The sequence below is a fragment of the Lotus japonicus genome, chromosome 3, assembly GCF_012489685.1.
Source record: "Lotus japonicus ecotype B-129 chromosome 3, LjGifu_v1.2".
Classification (NCBI taxonomy): Eukaryota; Viridiplantae; Streptophyta; class Magnoliopsida; order Fabales; family Fabaceae; genus Lotus; species Lotus japonicus.
Window position 1 is genome coordinate 86,614,780 of NC_080043.1, and position 21,511 is coordinate 86,636,290.

The window sequence follows — 21,511 nt, forward strand, 5'->3', positions numbered from 1 at the left end:
AAAAATATTTTTTTCAGTTTTTTTTTTGATTTTATAAAAATGTTTTTTCATTTTCTATTATTTGTATTTAACTTATTTCATTTATTTTATTATTTTTTCTTTGATTTTTATAAAAATATTTTTTTCAGTTTTTTTTATTTTCTATTAATTGTATTTAATTTATTTCATTTATTTTTTTATTTTTTTGCTTAATTGCACTTTTGCCCCCTGATCTTTCACCTTTGTGCGATTTACCTCCATTTTATTATTATTTTTTTTATTTTTATTTCTGATATGGGGGTGTGGTTAGTAAAAGGGAGGGTGAAAATAGCAACCGCCGTTAGTAATTGGACGGCTAACTAACGGAAGGGCCTAAATCGCACATATTAATAGAAGAGGGAGGGAATTCGCTCATTTTAAAGATGAGGGAGGTAAATCGCACAAAGGTGAAAGATCAGGGAGCAAAAGTGCAATTAAGCCTAAATTAAAACATTCAAGTTGTAAAAGGAAAATTGACTATACATCCATATGTACAAATGTTACCCTAATTTACAAGTTTTGGGATTGTAAATAGCTATACATGGAAGGTCAGCATTTGTTTTGTGACCCACAAGAACTACTTTTCAACCATGAGGTATTTTCTTTTTCTTCTTGTAGTCTACAAGCACTTTTTCCCTCTCCAGTGGAGAGGCTGATAGTAACCATTTGCTAAATGCAAGCTCTCCCATGCCCATAAACTGGGCAAGGAGGCTATATTGGGTTCTCTTCCTTTCATCAATCAAAGGAAGTTTCTGTTTTTTAGTTACACAGTCTGGTTTCTTTCTTCTGTGGGCTGAAGAGATGCTTGGCTCGCTTAGGCCATCATTTGAACGGGTGGTGGTATGTTTTTTCTCTTGAATCCCTGGTCTTGAGTTGACAACGTCTTCATTGCGATGAGCATAGACAATGCCTACATATACACAACATCAGTTGACTAAAAGTACCCAGAAGTTGTCACAGAAACTTATTCTCATAATTGATTTTGATTTCAGAATTAACTATAGAAGAATTTCCAAACATGCTATAAACAGAAAGTCCACTTTGCCAGTTCCCAAATTAAAAACAACAGATAAATGTCAGAAGCTTTACTCCCTCAATTCAAGTGCAATAAAGCATGGACTCAATGGGCTGAGGCTGATGAAGAATCCAAGTTCTACTTTTTTTTGTCATGAAATAGTGAATGGAAATATAAACTTACAAAATGCCAAGAAAAACATTTTGTTTTACATTGGTTTTTACGTATATTTAGTGTGAATGAATACCAGTTGAGTGCAACAGACTTCATCACAATCTAGAAGAATAGTACTTATCACTTTTTGTATCAAAATGAGTGCTAACGTCAGCTATATCTTAGAAGGTCATAATGTTAGTGTTTCACCAGCTTCCTAATTTTTTTCTAGAGATACATGATAAAAGAAAACAAGGGATTTCGTAGTGGATGAGATTTAGGATAGATGATATGAAACATACCAAGGTCTTCAAATGCAAGATCTGGTTTACTTGTTGCAGCCGTTCCAGATTCAGTACATAACTTGGTTTCAGACTCTGATGCTAATGAACCCGTTTCTTCTGAATGATTTATTTTTTCTTCTTGTTCTGGTTTATGCCCATGTTCTTTACTTGCCCCATGTAATTCAATGATCTCACTGGTGAATAGCTTATCAGATAAATCTCGAAATAAATTGCATATTCCAAAAAGCTCCCCTTGGAATTCCTTGCAGTCCTGTAAGGAAAGTAATTATTTTCTAGAATTATTTAATATAAATATCGAGACAAACTAAAAGAAATGCAAAACTAAAATACATAGATTTTGGTACCTGAACACCTTCAAAATATCGTTTTTCCATCTTTCCAGAGACAGCAATGTTTGAGAGCTGCTGCTTGTACACCTGCCGAGTATAAACTAGTTCTTCAAGTGAACCAGCTGAGAGAAGACGGAACACCATAACCTGCCGCTTCTGCCCATAGCGAAAGGATCTGTCCTGAGCTTGTAAATCGTGTGCAGGATTCCAGTTGGGATCAAATAATACAACACGGTTTGCACTGACAAGGTTCAATCCAAGCCCACCAGCACGAGTTGATATCAGGAATACCTAAAATAATAAATAAGAGCTCAGTAGCAAATTGAATTGCATTTATTCTTATTCAACTAGCAAATTTGAGATCTACTTGTTTGCTCGGACTTGAGTTGAAATCGTCAACTATAGACTGACGTAAACTAGTTGGAGTGGACCCATCAAGTCTTGAGAAGCAGTAGCCTTTTCGTATGAGAAATTTTTCCAATATGTCCAGCATCCTGAAGAGAGTAGCTCACGTTAAACAGCAGAAAAATAAGGCATGTGCAGATAGTAGTTTACTAACGCCAATGATGTTCACATGTTCAATCATCCAATACAGAATAAGACGAAGCTCTGTCATGGATAAACTATCCAAAAAACTTAAGCAACTAGATGAAGATACAATAATGATTTTATATTATACATCCCCCATGTAAGAGACCTTTAGGTTCAAAGCATGGACATATGACAATGCAAAAATCCATCAGTCTTATGTTGAAATTCAACTTCTTAGTTCTTATTAGAAAAATAAGGGCATCAAGGATCAAAACTAAACTCTAGAGTGCACTTGGTTATAGAGACTCTAGTACGATGTCATAAACAAACTACCCAAAAGCTTAAGGTGTTAAGTGAAGACAAATGAATGGTTTTATATTATATTTCTAACACTCTTCAACCTATACTCATGCATTTATGTCTCAAAACAGGAATCTGGAAAGGGGAATATTAGAGTAAAATAACTATAATTCCAGTCACTTTCGTGCGGAATCCATCCTAACTTAAAAGGTTACTCAGAAAAAGTATCAAACGTAATCTGAAGGTAGACTACATATTTACCTTACAGAATAGCTAAACAAAAGAACTTTGTCACCATGTGAAATCCATGAGAACAATAGTTTTTCAAGTGCTCGCATTTTGCCACAATCTTTCACATCACTTAGACCCATGAAACTCTCATTCTGCATGTTCCCACCCACTAAATCAATATCAGGGCCAAAGACAGCAGCAGCAAACTCAGCATCTTTAATTTGTTTGTCAGGATCATCTTTGGGGTTTGGCTTAATCAGCTCAAGGTGATTGCTTATCTAGCATAAAGAAACAGCAATATTAAAAATAATGCAAAAGAGCATCATGAACATGATCTTAAACAAGCTTGTTCATGGAAGCAGGACATAAACATGGTGTAAACTGAAAGGCAACAGTGCTTAACACTTTTTAACCAAAGGTTAAGGCTGGATTTTAATTGCCGAGAGACTAACTGTGCCTTGTACAACATTATCTTAAAAGACAAAAAAAACATCAATGAAATTTGCAATTCAATCAAATCACAGATCCTTGGTTCACTTAGAAGTTATTTTTCCTAGAAATTATGATACTATTACTTGGCACTGGTTTCGAAAACTTCTTTTATATCAAATCCTAAGACTCATCTAAGCATTTATTTCTCCACAGAGCAAGTAGATCTCATTCAAGTACATAATTTAATGTGAAAATAGAGAATTTTGTACATAAACGAGATCTAGAAAAGTCATTAGTTAATCATTTAACTTTTAGCAAAATATATCTTCTCGAGTTCAGCCATTGCCTTTCTTTCTTTTCCGGTTTTCCCTCTTAAAATTATTGATTGCTCTTAAGGATATTTTGCAATGAAAATGTAATAAAAATAGAGGTAAAAAATTTCAAAGGTCTCACTTTACCTGTTGAAGCTTGAGGAGGCATGGAAGGACAATGCAAAAGGGGCATGAATCACAACCATTTTCCTTATCTCTATGATAGTAAGGCCAAATAGCTCCATCGTGTATCAGCCTTTTACAACATTCAACTTGAGTAAGAGGGCTACCACAACTACAAGGCAGGTCTTTATTTATAAGGCACTGAATATCGGGAAGCTGTAACATTCTTCTGTAAACACGTTTTTGCAAATCACTCATTGCACAGAATACAATGTTATCTTCCTTCCCCATCATAAGATGCCCAATGGTCTCCTCCTTTGTCCTTCTCAACATATATTTACGAAGAACTGTCACAAGGTGTTGCTTTCTCTTATTAGCAATTTGGACAAACCTATCAGGAGCAGTTGACCTCTGGCCCAGCTTAAGGGGTTCATCGTAGAAATCATGAAAGTGTTCCCTTGTTCCAAGGGATCCAGGTGCAACCCAGTCAAAGAGATTGAACAATTCCATAATCTTATTTTGCATTACGGTCCCAGTAAGACCATAGCGTCTCAGGGTTTTGATTTCTAAACATGCTTTATAGAGTTTTGATCTATCATTCTTAAGTCGATGAGCCTCATCAATAATCACGACGTTCCAGTTGATATCTAAAAAGGATCTGCCATGAATTCTGTAACTGTCAAAACTGGTAATAAGTATCTCCACTCCATTTGCTTGCAATTTATCATATACCAGATCCCGGTTTGCACCATGATAAATGGAAACACTGAAGTTAGACCACTTAGAGAATTCGTCCTCCCAGTTGTGAATAACAGAACTTGGGCAAATTATTAATACCGGGTCTCTTTTCTTTACCCAGTTTTCACTTAGAACAGACTCTCCTTCTTTACCAAAGATGGCAGCAAGAAATGCTATAGCTTGAATGGTCTTTCCAAGACCCCTGTTTCAAATTTCAACATCCCAAAATGAACTTCCACTTGGTAATTGAAGTCAGAATTGTGATAAAAAGAACCAAATTTCACAAGAACAGAAGAAAAGTATAAAAAGTAAAAGTATACCAACAAATAAAAGACACAAAACAGAATATAAAGTCCACAAAAAAGGAATTCGTAGGGCTTGAATATGATCAGCAGATGTGATGTAACCATAGTTTTACAATGTTCAAGAAGAAAACTCAGAGAAGATGAAAAGTGGAGAAAGACATTTGCTAATTAAGTGAAAAGGCCTGGGATACAGAATAGAAAATTACTCAGTACCCAAATGTCTTTAAATTCTAAAACAAGAAACAATTGATTAAGAAAATGAATAATAAGGGCATTCCAGTGCATGAAAGCCCCTGCTATGTGCGGGATCAGGGGAAGGGCCCGACGACTACTTGGTCTATTGTATGCAGAAACTTCTCTTCCTTTTTGGGTAAGTTGAAACATAAAATCTTTATATCTTGGAGGATATAACATTATTGGTATGTATTTTGTGAGGTGAGAAATGAATATATATAATATATATATATATATATATATATATATAATATAAATATATATACACATAGGCTCTTAATACAAAGTTTGAATGAATATTTTTTTGGATAATAGTGGAAGGTATTATGAACATTACATGACTCATAATGGGTAAAATTCATCTTAGCCCCATAAAATGCATCACCTTTTTCAGACCTTGTTCCTCTGAATTTTTCTTTCCATCACTTAAATCCTCATGGTGTCTGGTTTAAACCTTGAATTCCAAACATTACATTTTCAATTAAACCAAATCGAAGTTAACCTCCAAACGGTAAGAACCAAACTTCATTGGGATTATGTGATAAGTAAAAAAATTAAGAGGGCTTCGGTAGCAACGTGGTTATACCAGTTCTGTTGTACCAAAAACGGAAGGTTCACTTAAAAGGAATCATGAACGGGGTTTAGAGATAAAAATAAAAGTTTAGGGGATTAGGCTGAGAAAGTTCTATATTTCAGTGAGGTGAAATGCATTTTTACTAACAGCACGAACCATGGTTTGCACGACTGGGTTCTCAAGAGACCTGATAGTATATCATCCATAAGCATGTGGTTGAAAACTTGAAAAAAGAAGAAAACCAAAAAATGCCCATCATGATTATGTTCTATAAGATAGGTATCAACCCATTAAAACTTTCAAAATAAGACAAATTCCACATTATGTTTGCGATCGAGGATAACATAACAGAATTGATTTGTCACCTACACACACATCAATGTATCTATATAATATGCATAATGCAGTGCTAAATTATCTGCATGATACATTAAATAAAACAAAAGAATAGAAATCCATGACGATAAGAACACGCCTGAACCCAAAAGGGAAACAGATAGAAAGTAAGGATATAACATGTAACTCACATGTCATCTCCAAGGATGCCTCCATGATTGTTCTTGTACAAACCATACAAGAACTTCACTCCCTCTCTTTGATACTCAAGCAGTCTACAATTTATAGACGCAGGGACCTGAAACAGTAAACAACTAAAGTTCTAAACGTGTGCTGATAGTGCATAGTACTCATGATCATCTACAGCGGCGGATCTTCATTATGACAGTTATTTATATATATTTACATAATTATTAAAAATCAACTACATTTCCATAATATCCTCTCAAGTCTCAAGCATTACTTAAAATGATCTATAAACTTAAATTTTAGATATATAATAATTTATGCATCAAATACTTTTTGGCTCCTGCAAGCTTTTTGTTCAAGCTCTACCTCTAATAATCTATATAAAAACTACAACATCTAATAAATTCATAAACATGAAATTGTAAACAACCAATAATCAGAAAGAAATACAAAACCAACCAAAATGAGATGACCCAGTTGAACCTACTATTGGGAAATTTATTCAGTGCCATAACTAACCAATTGAGTTAAGCACAATGAAGTCTGCTAAAGCCTAAAGGCTCAATTGCATAAATAGATGCCAAAAAAAATTCTTTTTTTAAGTGGGATTCAATCATCCTGTGCATAAATGCAATCATTGTGATGACTATAAATACAGAGGAGAAAGTAGCAGTAGTGACCTGAACAACAGGAGCTTCTCCTTGTGAAGACAACACTAAAGACTCAAAGGGTCCAGTGTGATCAAATTGAAACTGGGATGTTTTGGCTGTGCAGAATTTCGCCCTGTTTAACTCTGGCTCTTCTTCTTCTTGTTCTTCTTGTTCTTGTTCTGGTTCTTGTTTTGGTTGTTGTTGATGGGTTTGGGTTTGGGAGTGAAGGGGAATGTGGGGTTGAAGAGTTGGCTCTTGAAGTCGGAGAAGCTGGAGGGAGAGAGAGGATTTAGGGGGTATTCGATGGATTGGGAATTGGGAATCAGAAGAGTGGAGAATCGAATTGCGGTGTGTTTGGGTAAGGGATGAAGAAGAAGAAGGTGGTTGTGATTGTGATTGTGATTGCTGGGTTGTGCAATGTCTCAGAGTTTCCTTCAGAGCCTGCAGCGACATGGCACGAAGAGAGAGAGAGAGAGAGAGAGAGAGAACGTTTAGATTTTGTTCAAACTTTGATGCTTCTATTTTCTTAACCGACACAGTACAAGGTGTCTACATAACCCTTGACAAAGTTTAAGGTAGAATACCTAATCCTAGGTTGACGATTCTAGAATCTAGACTCAATTCCATTTGCATAATTGTTATCTAATGAGATGTATGAATATTTCATATCAACATTTCATACTCAAAATAATTATTTTTATCTTTCAATAATTTTTACACTTTATTCAATTTATAGTACAAAGTGCTTGATGAACACAAAAGAAAAAAAAATAGAAGTGTCATTCTTAAATATCTTGCATGTCGGCACAGGAAATTGTAACACTACTTGAAATAATGAAAATATCTCTTTGAGAAACACCCACATTTTCTGACACTACTTTGCGTATAATGTCACTGTCATTAAATATTACAGTCATCTACATCACTTTCCACGTTGTACTCATGAGTGACTCAATCCCCAACTCCTCAATGTATATTGTTATGCCATCCTTATATGACTTCGTCTCTCTAAATATATTAATTTAGCTAGCAAGTACAACTTGATTACATTTACGTCGGTAAAAAATATAATTTTATGCTATTGATATATTTTAATTTATACTAAATTTAATATATTTCATGTTCAACAAGTGACCCATTAATTTAGTGTATACTGTATTGATTAAGTCGATGATCAATATGAATCCCAAAAGAGATTGGTAATCTACGCTACAGTTAAAACACCCTTGGACACCGACATTTGTGGCGATTTAAACCGCCTCAAAATTGTGAAATTACCAACAAATGCATATTTTTCAAGGTTACAACTTTGTGGTGGTCCTAAACCGCCACAAAAATGGATGTCTGGACACCTTTTGGTACGAATCACCCCTGTATGAATCCGATTATATACTAGAAGGAATATTTTTTACTTGCATATATTTGTAAGTCAATATGGACTTTTTTTTTAATCCAATCAATGTGGACCTTTATACTAATTTACTTGTCTAAGAAAATGTGTTGAGACATATATTGAGTTATGGACTTAAAAATTGGCTTAGACTTAGTTCCATTTCCTTTGGGCCAAGCATCCATTGGGTCATGTGAAGCATAATAAGCACCCGTAATTCAAAGCATGCATCAGACAAAAAAAAGGCCCAAGCATAATGTCTTGCTTGAAAATAAAGCCTGAAAATAACAATTAGCCTTCGAACGAAAAAAAAGTTAGGCCATTACTTGACAAAAAAAATTATACCATTATAGTAAAAATAAATAATGTTTATCGAATGAAATATATAAAAAATTTATATGAATATTTCATAATAAAAATAACTATTTTTATCTTTCCATAATTTTTTTTCCTTTTATGCACTTTATTTAATTTATAGTATGAAGTGCAAAGAAATAATTTTTTTTTGTTAGAAAGCAGCGAAAAAAAAAATAGAAGTCTCACTCTTGAGTGCCTTGCATGTTGCCACGTAAAATTGTAACACTATTCAAAATCATGCAATTGACTCTTTGAAACACTCACGTTTTTTAACATGCTTTACACATAATGTCACTGCCAGCAAATATTACAGTCATCTATGTCACTTTCCATGTTCTCCTCAACGGCTCAATCCTCACGTTTTTTAACACCGCTTTACACATAATGTCACTGCCAGCAAATATTACAGTCATCCATGTCATTTTCCAGATTATTCTCCTCAACGGCTCAATCCCCACTCCCCACTATAAATTGCTATGCCTCAAATTAACACTCACACACATACTTCACCACCTTCTCTAACTTTGTCTCTCTCTCTCTCTTAATATCAATTTAGCTAGCAAGCACAACTTTTCTTAGTGTGCAAATGGCAGGCCGATTTCTAAGCATTTTTCTTTTGATGATACATATGTTGCTTCTTAGCTCATCTCAAGCAGCAGCAAAGGAATTTCATGTTGGTGGCAACGATGGATGGGTGCTGAAACCTTCTGAAGATTACAAACATTGGGCTCAGAGAAACAGATTTCAAGTGAATGATACTCTATGTAAGTCCAATATTCCCAATTGATTATTTTCTTTTTTGTTTACATTTTATACATACTATTTGTAAGTGTTGAATCTTTTTATGGGATTTTGTTGATTAAGAGTTCACATAAATTTCTATATTTACAAATGAATACAAAATTTATGAATAATTATTGAGAAAAGGTAAATATAAAATTTTGTTGTGTGAAAATTAATGTGAGTTTTTTATGTGAATGCTACTCCTAAAATTGAACATAAATCTAAAATTTTATCACGTGGAATTTCCATATGAGAATATCATTTTAAATTGATACAAACTTTGAGATATACAAGACCCGTCAATATTTTATTTATAAATGTGTAACAAATTAATTCTTATTTTAAATTGGGTGGTGTTACATGCAGATTTCAAGTACAAGAAAGGGATTGATTGGGTTCTTGTTGTGAACAAGGAGGACTATGATTTGTGCAACACAAGCAACCCCATAAAAAAGATGGACGGTGGGAATTCATTTTTTAACCTCGAGAAATCAGGTCTTTATTTCTTCATCAGTGGAAACATTGACCACTGCAAAAATGGTCAAAAACTCGTAGTCCTAGTTATGGCCATGAAGCACACTGCTCATGCACCACCATCTGAGGCACCAGAAATTCAATATGTTGGTTTCACTGGTCCGACACCATCACCGTTCGAGGCTTCAGGCTCCGTGAAGTTTGGTGGTTCAGTGGGTGTGGGTTTGGGTGTGTGGATTGGAGTTGTTATGAGTGTCATCAACTTTATATGAGTTATTATGCTTTAATTTAATGTGGTATTATCAACCTTGTCATTCAGTGTATTGAAAATTAATGATTGTAACATTCTTATTAAGGGATTTATATATTATATGAGTGTTTAAACTTTGGTCATAGTTGTTGTTTTTCTTTAATTATTTATGAACCGAACTTTAGTTTTTTTTTTTTTTTTTTGTATTAGGGTGTAATGATTTACAAAACATAGCTGATGTGTATTAGCATTTTATATGCGTGTGAATGCACCCCAAACTTAGCTAAATGACAAAATAGTTGTAGTATCAGACATGTGGCTGGAATGATAAATACCTTCTATCTTTTTTTTTTGACATAGCTAAGGACCTTCTATCAAAATGAGAAATTCTGAGATTTTTCATGTTAAACTCTAAACTCCTAACGCGTTGTGACAACCTAAGTTTGTATTACCAATAGATGATGGTTGAGTAGAAGGGACTCAAATTCCTAAAACATGTAATTTTTGGTTGGATTCAATTCTTTGATTCATACATAATTTATTGATACATAAAAAAGGGTACAAATAGTTGCACCCCATTAGCTTTTTTTTTTGTCATCATAAGTCACAACCATTTGGTGTTGATAAACTGGGCTTTAAGCCCAAGAAGCAGAGAAAATAGCCCAAAGAAAACTAAACGCGAAGCCCATAGTCTTTTATGAGAGAGAGTAGCTAGGGTTTGAGTTCATGTCTCATCAAGAAGCTTTAAAAGCCGCCAATGTACCATTCAGATGAATAGCTCTGTTATCTCGCCTCACATCTCTGAAATGTTATTCTGATTAAATCCTCTTTTCTCTTATCCTTCTTCTTCACTATGGTTGTAAGTGCTTATAATTTTCAGTTAATTTTCACAGATACTGGAAGACGAAAATGATGAAAAAATAAGACAAAACTGTGTGATCATCAAACCCTATGTGTTTGATATGATCAAACACCTTATCGCTACGTTCTTTCTGATTCGTCTATTTCCAGATTTATTTTTTAAACAATTTTAATTCTTTTATTTTTTGCTGAGAATGGATATGAGTTTGATTTGGTGAATGGTACAGAGGATTTATATATAGCAGCAGGGTACAGTAGTGAAAACCTATCAGCTTAAGAAAATTTATATGAAACAAACATGCTTCAATTTCACATCACAAAGTGCTTGGTGTTATATGAATTTTCAACTTGGTTAAAATCAATCAATTTGTTAGAGCCATTGACAAAAATCTAAAATGAGTGGTATATAATTGTTATAGGGATAAGCTTGTTGTCTAATTGATAACATTGAATTTCCTCTATGGCCATGATTAAGGGCACTTTACTTGAGTCCTTTTCCCACCTTAGAGAAATAAATGTTTTGAAATCTTCCTAGTTCCAGACGTTTCTATAATAAAAGATTTCACCTGCTTAAACCTGCCATTTCATTGCTACTCACATCTAACCTGGACAAGGATAATTGACACACAACCACTGATGAACCAGAAGACATATTTTTCATATGCTTAATTAAATTGTTAGTAGTGATCGCTTTCAAGTCGAAGAAGCTCTGCCCCTTGCTCCTTAAGCATTTTTTGGTTGAAGATTTAATTCCTGAGCAGTGTGTATATAGAATAATTAGTTGGGAGAAGTTTGTCCACTTAATGTCATCTCCGTATTGTCTTTGGAGGATTAACTTCATGGTTGCCGTTTGCGAAACTATCTGTGTTATACATAAAGTTGAAGACACCTTGATTTGTGAACTGGACAAAAACAGGGTTGAGTACATGACAACATTACATGTGAGGGCTACATGTTGATGGATATGCATGAAGCATATACTATAGTTTGCACACTTTATAATATGTAATTGAAGATGTTAACAAACATCAATCATCATCATGAAGTTATTAGGCTAACATTTGTTGGTTGTTGAACTTAAATGTTGTGTTCACCATCAACAAAATTTGTGATTTTTATTTTTTATTTTTATTTTTATCAAACCCGGTTATCAATGAAACTAGAATAGAAGAATATGAAATTAGAATTTAGAAAAAATACTATAGAAAAGGAAGATGAGTTGCGTCAACAACAGTTTTTTGAAACGTGTCCTTAGTTTCTTCTTATGATCAAAATGCCCCACACTCTTTTTTAAGGCAAGAATTTCGCAACAAATTGCAACCATATCATTAATTCATAAACAAGACATTATATCTACTAGCTAATTTGCTATAAAGTGCCAGAGAGGCAGAGACAAATGGTGATCAATCTCCAAAGTACTCAGTCCTTAGCTAATTATTTCTAGTAGTACACAATGGACAACTTTGAACATGTCACAGAGCCTGTAAGTCCTACTGGTCGATATTTCAACACCCCATTGATATGTGGGAATTGGGTTTAACACCCCAGCCCTTAGGCTTCCCGCCCCACTTAAAGTGGGGAAATTACCGGAAACCCTCAGGATTAATATCGGTAAATGATTTTCCGATACGTATCGGTTTATCATTTACCGATTCGTATTGATATAACAGCATCAGATAGGTTTTGAAACATAATTTTCAAAACCCATTTCCCTCCCCAAATCACTCCCTCTTCAAATCTCTCCCAAACTTGCGTTCGGTCCCATCATCATCAAAGCTTCCTCAAAGCTCCGGAACTCCCATTCCATTACATTCAAAAGGTAAGTTCCATTTTTATTGATTCTCTCACATTGATTGATGATTAGAGGTAGTTGATGGATTATTAGGTGAATGTTGAACACTAGGGTAGTTGATTATTGATTAGAGGTAGGTTTTATTGACTGAAATGGCATGAAACGGTCATAGGCACGAGTGGGTCGTTTCCAGTTCTGGTTTCTGGGTTACTGTAAAATCGGAAAAACATTTTCCGATTCTGTAATGGAAAATGTTTTTCCGATTCTGTAATGGGAAAACATTTCCCGATTCTAAACCAGTTTAAGGCAGTTTAAGGCAGTTTTTTTAAGCCAGTTTTTTTTAGTTTTCCTCCATCTATTGGGCTGAATATTTTGTACAAATTTTCAAATATTTTAGTGTCATGACACTGGGAAAGGGTGTTGATGGTATCGGCTTATTAGAACTAGGGAACTTCCTTAATGTTGCATTTTAGTTATCTAGATTGACAAATTAGAAAGGGTGTTGATGCTATATGAGAGATGTTTGTTTCTATATGAGAGATGTTTGTTGCTATATGAGAGATGTTTGTACAAGTTGTAACTGTTAAAGTTGTTCAAGTTGTAATTTGATGTTAAATTTGTTTGCTTTTCATAGGAGAATGAAGGGCGGGAGGAAGAGGTCTCGATCTTCTACAGTCGATGATGCAGAGGATCGCCACGAGCGCTTGCATGCTTCTACGCGGCGCGGCGACCATCGAGCAGCTAGTCAGGCGGTTGAGGCTTCGGCCCCGTCTCCGTCTCCGTCTGCTACTCCGGCCGGGGCTCCGTCTCCGTGTCCGTCTGCTACACCTCCGTCAGGTGGTCCATCTACTACAGCTCCGTCAGGTACTCCGGCTGAGCCTCAGCCTCATCCTACTCCGGTCTCTCCGATGGTTGAGTTACCTCTTGAGGAGACATCTGGCGAGCAGTCTTCTTCGGAGCCCAATGGCGAGGAGTCTGCTTCTGAGACTGCTTCTGAGACTGCTTCTGAGGCCAGTGGTGAGGAGGAGGAGCCTCTTATTCTCCAGGAGGAGATTGATGCTGCTGATGTTGTGCCAGATGTGGTGGCAGAGGGCGGCGCGGATGACGACCTCATCCAGAGGGTGGCACCGTTTCCCGGGGGGCCTGAGGATCTGTCGCTTCTTGCGCATTATCCTGACCACAAGGCTCCTTGGACGTGGCAGGCACTTCTTCGCACAGACCCGCGGTACGTGGACCGTCGGACATTGAGGGTGGCCACTGTTGGGGGGAAGGTATGGAACCTCCCCTGTGATGGCGATTCAGAGGCCCACACAGCTGTGCGACAGCTGCTGCAGCAGACGGGTTTGTATCACCTGCCTTGGTGCGGGTTACCGGAGACAGACCCAGCTGTCGTACTGGCCCTTGTTGAGAGATGGCATGAGGAGACGAGTAGCTTCCACATGCCGTTCGGGGAGATGACTATCACCCTGGACGATGTGTCAGCTATTCTCCATCTTCCCACAGGGTCGAGGTTCTACACTCCGGGCAGAGGGGAGCGAGACGAGGTTGCAGCGCTCTGCGCCCAGCTCCTGGGAGGATCTGTTGCTGCTTATCTGGCTGAGTTTGAGGCGGCGGGTGGCCAGAACATTCGGTTCATTACTTTGAAGACCATGTACACGTCTGCTATGGATGGTATGTCTTAATAATTACTTTATTAAGTTGTATTTATTTTTAGAGTATTATTAATAACTGTTAACTTAATTCATTTCATTGTAGGGGGACGCTATGAGGATGCTGCTAGGATCTGGCTGGTGAACCAGCTTGGTGCCACCCTCTTTGCCAGCAAGAGTGGTGGTTACCACACTACTATCTACTGGATCGGGATGCTTGAGGACCTCGGTCGCGTGTCGGAGTACGCGTGGGGTGCGATTGCGCTGGCTTCGTTGTACGAACAGCTGAGTATGATACAAAAATTTGTGCAATGAGTACCTGATCAGTATGATACAAATGAGAGACATCTATAGATATAATCGGAGGTTCAGCTAGTGATGGTTGCTCCTCTGGATTATCATTTTCCAATCCAGCAGCATGTATCAATTGTGATTCACCAAAGAAAAATGACTCTGTCATCCCTGGAACAAAAACGGTAAATCAATAACCGACCATATAACGGTAAATCAAATTCCGACCCCATAACGGTAAATCAAATTCCGGTACTATAACGGTAAATCATTTACCGATTCAGTTCACGATTCAGCAGCCTAAATTACCAACTTAACTAACTAAACTAACTACTTAAACTAACAACTAACTACTTAAACTAACTATAAATAAAGTACCAAAGCTAACAACACTTACCAGAAGTTAAAAGCTTTCCCTTGGTGGTGGTGGTGTTGGTGGTGGTGGTGGTGGAAATGTGGAGATGGTGGTGGTGGTGGGAAGGTGAAATGTGAGGGAGGAGTGGAGTAATGGAGAATAAGGTAGTTTGGGCGAGTTATGGGGGGCTGGTGGGGGGTTGTTGGAGGGAGGAGTAATGGTGGAGGGGTTGGTGGAGGGAGGAGTAATGGTGAAAAGGTGATCAAACTTACAGATTACAAATCGGTAAATGATATACCGATACAATATTAGAATCGGTTAATTATTAACCGATATTGTTCTTCGTGTTCTGGGTAATGGGATGAAGGTGTTCATACTGAGGAACAATAACGGTAAATCATTTACCGATTGGTATTTTGACATCGGCAAATCATTTACCGATGGGTAGTTTTGGAATAAAAAAAAAATGCTGGGGCGCGTAGCCTAAAGGGTGGGGTGCCAAACCCAAATCCGTTGATATGTTCTTATGTTTTTGGGTTTTTAGAAGCAGAAATCCCAATTGATGACTCTCAAGATTTGTGTTTGTTCAAAGATGTTTTTCTACCTATCAATCCTCGCTTCTCCTCCATCATGGTTAATTCTCTCTCTTATCTTTTATTTATTTATTTCCTTGCAATTTTTTCACAATATTTAGTAGTTGGCGTGATTGCAATTTTGAGAACTATATGTGTGATTTAGGTTCCTCTAGTTTTTTCTTAACTAATCAAGTCCATCTAATTAAACGAATTTCACCACTCTCTTAATTTTCATATGTACGTAATCATTAAACTTTCATTTTCTTTTTAAACACTTTAGGATTTTATGGATTTTAAATATGATACGATTTTAAATTATCAAGTAAAATTAGTAGTTTAATGATTTTGTAGGATATGTGATATAGAGTTGGAAAATTGAAATTTTGTTAATTGTTTTTTTTTTTTGAAAGAGAATTTTGTTAATTGTTATTATTGAAATTTGATAATTTTACTAGTGGATTTTAATGAGAATAACGCAACTAATGATTAAATTGATTCAATGTGAAGATTTTTCTTAGACAATGAGAATTGATAGTTTTAAGTAGAATAATAATGACCGAGGACTTAATTTGCAACAATTAAAAAGTCGAGGAACTAAATTTGCTCAAAAAATAATTAGGGGATTATAAAATAACTTATACACTGAATTAGGGGAGAAAAAATACAATTAAGCCTTTGTAGTTTTACTTCTACATCACATGTGTGCTACATGTCATGAACCAATTATTTAACTCAAGGATCAAATTCCAAACCACTTAATCAAAGATGTTCTAATACCATGTTAAAAACCAATTATATTAAAAGTTTAAACTCTTAAGAAAAAGAGACATAATTATATTTCTAACAGACTAACACTATAATATTCATGTAGGAGAGAGACAAAGATGGCACAATGAAATGGAGAAAAGTAGAGGTGAGAGCTGAAGACCATATGAAGTTCCCCATATTTCCAGAAAGTGAGTCATTGGAAGTGTATGACAAGTATTTTGATGAGTATGTGTCAAAGATACTAATGGAAAGGACCCCTCAAGATAAGTCACTTTGGGAAATTCATGTGATCAAATATCCAACAAGCAATGCTGCTGGGACCTTAATATTCAAACTTCACCATGCACTTGGAGATGGTTACTCTCTTGTTGGTGCTCTTCTTTCTTGTCTTCAGAGAGCTGATGATCCTTCTCTGCCTCTGTCTTTCCCTTCTCGCAAACCATCACAATCACTTGCTCCGAAGAAAGGCTCCTTCAAGTGGTTCCCTTCAACCATACTCTCCGTTTTCAACTCCTTCTCGGATTTTGGATGGAGCATAGTTAAAAGTTCAGTGATAGAAGATGACAAAACACCCATAAGGAGTGGTGATGAAGGTCTTGAGTTTCAGCCATGTGTCCTGTCAAACATATCTTTCTCCCTGGATGAAATAAAAATGATCAAGTCCAAGCTTGGAGTGGTAAGATTACAAAAAATATGTAGGGGTTAATAGTGAAAACAAAAATAACTAGTGGACAACCACGCAGTGCCGATATCCGTTAGACATCTAAAAAAATTACATTTCAAAAATTAATTTTCAGAATGTAATTTTTAAATCATATTCAAAATTTTATATGTACATTCCACTAGGTACTCGAAACTAATTCCGACATGTAATTTAAAAATACATTTCAAAAATACGTTTTTAAAATGTAAGTTTTTAAACGTTTGCTGAGAGTCTGCACCGTACCGTCTGTACGAATGCTCACATTAATTATAGTAGTAAAAACCTTGAAAATTATTCAGATTAAGTCATCGACTTTTTTGTTCATTGGATATATATTTCTTTTTTGTTCATTGGATATATATTTCATCAAATTATGCCAAATTAGTACTTTTCTCTTTGTGTAACTGCAGACAATAAACGATGTGATCACTGGGGTAATTTTCTATGGGATTCGTCTATACATGCAAGAGATTGACAATAAGGCAAGAACAGCAAATTCCACAGGATTGGTGCTGCTTAATACTAGGAACATTGGAAGTTATCAATCAGTCCAAGATATGATGAAGCCTGATTCCAAATCACCTTGGGGGAATCATATTTCTTTCTTACATGTCCCAATACCCAAGTTAAGCCAAGCCAGCTCATCCAACCCCCTTGAATTTGTTTGGAAAGCACAAAAGTTTATCAAGAGGAAGAGAAATTCTTTCACAGTTTTTCTTATTGAGTGGGTGTTGGACATGGAGCTGAAATTAAGAGGACATGAGGTGGGTCTATACACTATACTATGAGTAATTAACGACACTAGACAATTAGCAGAATCTCATTTTAATTTATTCACTTTTTGTGTCTGCACTACCTGAATGTCTAAGAATGAATCATTTGTGTGATCTTGCACAGCCGCACAGCTTCACTTGGTCATTCTGGCATTTTGTCATAACAAGTAACCCAGCCTATTCCATTATGTGTTGTGTTCTTTGTTACAGGCAGTTGCTAAACACATTTATGGTACAATACGAAACTCAAGTGTTGTAATATCCAACTTGATTGGGCCAGTGGAACCTATGGCTTTGGCAAATCAGCCTGTGAAGGGCTTGTACTTCACAATGACGGGTGGACCTGAGGTAACCATCACATTAATTCACTCGTCAATTAAATACTTATGGTGGACCATTGGTGTCTATTAGAGCATTTCCAATGCTAATTCTTACTCTCTCTGTTCCTTTTTAAGTGTCATTTAAGAAGAAATTTGTTGTTCCTATTTAACTGTCGTTTTGATGTTTTTTGGTCAATTTTGTCAATTATACCCTTACTTAGAGCTGGGTAAGCGAGTCGCAGTCCGCGGGCTGGCCCGCGAGACCGCGGACTAGTACGGGCTATAGCCCGGAAAATAGAGAACCGCTAAAATGCGGGCCTACGCGGAGCGAGCCAGAGCGGGGCGGATCAATGCGGGGCGGGCCTATGAGGGCAAAAAAAAAAGTAAGAGAGGCCAAAGTTTGCGAGCTAGCCCGCGGACTAGTGCGGGCTATAGCCCGGTAAATAGATGATCGCTAAAATGCGGGCCTACGCGGGGCGAGTTAGCGCGGGGCGGGCCTACACTGGGCGGATCAACCCGCGTACCCAGCTCTACCCTTACTAGTAAGTGGAAATTAAATTCTCATTACATCAATTCAAAGTCTTGTCTAGTAAGTGGAAATTAAAAGAGCTTTCAAAGTTAGATATAAAAAGGTGTTAACATTAAAAGTTGGAGGGATGTTATAAGTTTTTATTGCTACTAGGGAAAGAAGAATGATAAATAGTTTAATGATATGAGAGAGTGGAACAAAAAATTAACTATCCACTATTTTAGTTGGAAAACTTTATAACTTCAGGATTAGGATGTGAGAGGGTAGAATGGGAAAAAAACTCCAATAACCCACTATCTTGGTTGGATAGCTTTTTGTTAGAATGACACTTAAAAAGGAATGGATGGAGTAATTCTTAGTTCACTATTCATGTGGGCCCGTATTGTCATATGTGCTTAAGCAATTCTCAAACAATTTTGCTCAAACCATGAGTTTTTAGTTCTTAGTTCTTAGTTCTTACCATTATTCATTTGGTTCCACCAACCACATTATTTATACTTTTTATTTTCATAAATTAATAAAACAAAACTCATAAAGTAATAAAGTAATTTGGATGAGAGAAAAAATAATTTTTTATGTTAAGAACTCAAAAAGTAACTCCATGTCAGCACCTCCAATGGTTAAGAACTCAGTTCTTAGTTCTTAACTCAAAAATAAGAACTAAGAACCTTCCTTGCATTGGAGATGCTCTTATTGAATGCTAAACACCCTCACATATTAGTCACTTATTGAGAGTTGATAGAGTATTTTTCCTTTAGTTTCCTAAAAAATAATGTCACTCTACTTATCTGCCTGTAATTAGCATGTTTTATCAATTCGATTCCTGGCGGGTACAATTTATATTTTCAATGTAGAAAAAAGAGCATGTTTTATCAAGAGAATAAATACCATTATATCATCAATGTTACTAAACATTGGTTGCAAAAAAAAAAAATCAATGTTACTATAACATACATGCCATCCCTTTTGTGGTTGCAGAGTATAAATATTGCAGTTATGAGCTATAAAAGAACATTAAGACTTACCCTGAAAACTCATAAAGGGTTTATTGACGAGAAGAAGTTCAAATCTTCCATAGTAAAAGCATTTGAAGTCATATCCAAAGCCGCAATGGATATGGATATACCAAACAAGAGCAAAGGTTAATCTATTACCTACAGAGAGGCAAAAAGGGAGGCTTCGTGTCGGAGTTTGAAGAGAAGTTTATTTACTTTTCCTTTATATAATTTAATCCAACAAATGAATAGAGATCCTAAATTCAAACATTATTGTATAATTGTATTATATTTGTAATCGTAAATATATACCTATAGTTCGTCACTTGCTGTTATAAATCTTAGTTTTTCAGATTGTGTCAAGCAAGACAAATGGGGAATGAAATAAGGGGAGGTTAAATTGTTAAAAGAAAAATTAAAATTAAAAGTACTTCCATGTAAATTAATTTTAGTAAATAAGGGGTAAGCTTAAAAAATTCATACACACGGTTACAGTGGCGGAGCCAGAACTTTTGTAGAGACTGGGCAAGGTTAAGCCTAAGTCCAACTGCCACACGTGACATCTGACTCGGCCTAAATTGCGGTTGTAGTGTTCCGGTTGCGAGTATTGCAGTGTTGCGTCGTGAATATAACATATTGCAATGACAAATATGTCTTGTTCTCAATTGATCACTGTGAAGGGCTTGTACTTCACAATGACGGGTGGACCTGAGGTAACCATCACATTAATTCACTCGTCAACTAAATACTTATGGTAGACAATTGGTGCCTATTAGAGCATCTCCAATGCTAATTCTTACTCCCTCTGTTCATTTTTAAGTGTCATTTAAGAAGAAATTTGTTGTTCCTATTTAACTGTCGTTTTGATGTTTTTTGGTCCATTTTGTCAATTATACCCTTACTTAGAGCTGGGTAAGTGGGTCGCAGTCCGCGGGATGGCCCGCGAGACCGCGGACTAGTACAGACTATAGCCCTGAAAATAAAGAACCGCTAAAATGCGGCCTACGCGGAGAGGGCCAGAGCGGGGCGGATCAATGTGGGGCGGGCCTATGAGGGCAAAAAAAAAAGGGTAAGAGAGGCCAACTGCGAACCCGCAGACTAGTGCGGGCTATAGCCCGGTAAATAGATGATCGCTAAAATGCGGGCCTACGCGGGGAGGATCAACCCGCGTACCCAGCTCTACCCTTACTAGTAAGTGGAAATTAAATTCTCATTACATCAATTCAAAGTCTTGTCTAGTAAGTGGAAATTAAAAGAGCTTTCAAAGTTACATAGAAAAAGGTGTTAACATTAAAAGTTGGAGGGATGTTATAAGTTTTTATTGCTACTAGGGAGAGAAGAATGATAAATAGTTTAATGATATGAGAGAGTGGAACAAAAAATTAATTATCCACTATTTTAGTTGGAAAACTTTATAACTTCATGATTAGGATGTGAGAGGGTAGAATGGGAAAAAAAAAAACTCCAATAACCCACTATCTTGGTTGGATAGCTTTTTGTTAGAATGACACTTAAAAAGGACCGGATGGAGTAATTCTTAGTTCACTATTCATGTGGGCCCGTATTGCCATATGTGCTTAAGCAACTCTCAAAGAATTTTGCTCAAACCATGAGTTTTTAGTTCTTAGTTCTTACCATTATTCATTTGGTTCCACCAACCACATTATTTATACTTTTTATTTTCATATATTAATAAAACAAAACTAATAAAGTAATAAAGTAATTTGAATGAGAGAAAAAAAAATAATTTTTTATGCTAAGAACTCAAAAAGTAACTCTATGTCAGCACCTCCAATGGTTAAGAACTCAGTTCTTAGTTCTTAACTAAAAAATAAGAACTAAGAACCTTCCTTGCATTGGAGATGCTCTTAT

General features: G+C 36.1%; 4 protein-coding genes and 1 non-coding gene across 6 annotated transcripts; 4 read left to right on the top strand and 1 right to left on the bottom strand.

The window, feature by feature from the left end:
• Positions 1–477: 477 nt before the first annotated feature.
• Positions 478–7,316, bottom strand: LOC130746887 (switch 2). Its single transcript, XM_057599662.1, has 8 exons — positions 6,805–7,316; positions 6,127–6,233; positions 3,773–4,688; positions 2,913–3,160; positions 2,188–2,314; positions 1,836–2,111; positions 1,489–1,741; positions 478–928 (listed from the first exon to the last, which is right to left on the bottom strand). Exons 1-8 carry the CDS (start codon positions 7,225–7,227, stop codon positions 603–605), a joined length of 2,676 nt encoding a protein of 891 aa, XP_057455645.1. The 5' UTR covers positions 7,228–7,316; the 3' UTR covers positions 478–602.
• A 1,700-nt stretch (positions 7,317–9,016) lies between these two features.
• LOC130742916 (early nodulin-like protein 3) lies at positions 9,017–10,171 on the top strand. The gene is made up of 2 exons (XM_057595019.1): positions 9,017–9,285; positions 9,671–10,171. Exons 1-2 carry the CDS (start codon positions 9,108–9,110, stop codon positions 10,048–10,050), a joined length of 558 nt encoding a protein of 185 aa, XP_057451002.1. The 5' UTR covers positions 9,017–9,107; the 3' UTR covers positions 10,051–10,171.
• Positions 10,172–10,796: 625 nt separating this feature from the next.
• On the top strand, positions 10,797–19,978 carry LOC130746888 (wax ester synthase/diacylglycerol acyltransferase 4-like). Its single transcript, XM_057599663.1, has 6 exons — positions 10,797–12,405; positions 15,490–15,609; positions 16,423–16,995; positions 17,433–17,786; positions 18,006–18,143; positions 19,623–19,978. The coding sequence occupies exons 1-6, from the start codon at positions 12,343–12,345 to the stop codon at positions 19,788–19,790; spliced, it is 1,416 nt and encodes a 471-aa protein (XP_057455646.1). The 5' UTR covers positions 10,797–12,342; the 3' UTR covers positions 19,791–19,978.
• On the top strand, positions 10,930–11,031 carry LOC130709674 (small nucleolar RNA R32/R81/Z41). Its single transcript, XR_009010151.1, has one exon. It is a non-coding gene; the product is annotated as a small nucleolar RNA R32/R81/Z41 (small nucleolar RNA).
• Positions 12,423–14,660, top strand: LOC130746889 (serine/threonine-protein phosphatase 7 long form homolog). Of its 2 annotated transcripts, XM_057599666.1 has the most exons (3): positions 12,423–12,708; positions 13,316–14,352; positions 14,437–14,660. In XM_057599666.1, the coding sequence occupies exons 2-3, from the start codon at positions 13,320–13,322 to the stop codon at positions 14,643–14,645; spliced, it is 1,242 nt and encodes a 413-aa protein (XP_057455649.1). In that variant the 5' UTR covers positions 12,423–12,708; positions 13,316–13,319; the 3' UTR covers positions 14,646–14,660. The 2 variants fall into 2 exon arrangements, with proteins under 2 accessions (XP_057455649.1, XP_057455648.1); XM_057599665.1 differs by lacking the exon at positions 12,423–12,708 and having other exon boundaries at positions 13,275–14,352.
• Positions 19,979–21,511: the final 1,533 nt, after the last annotated feature.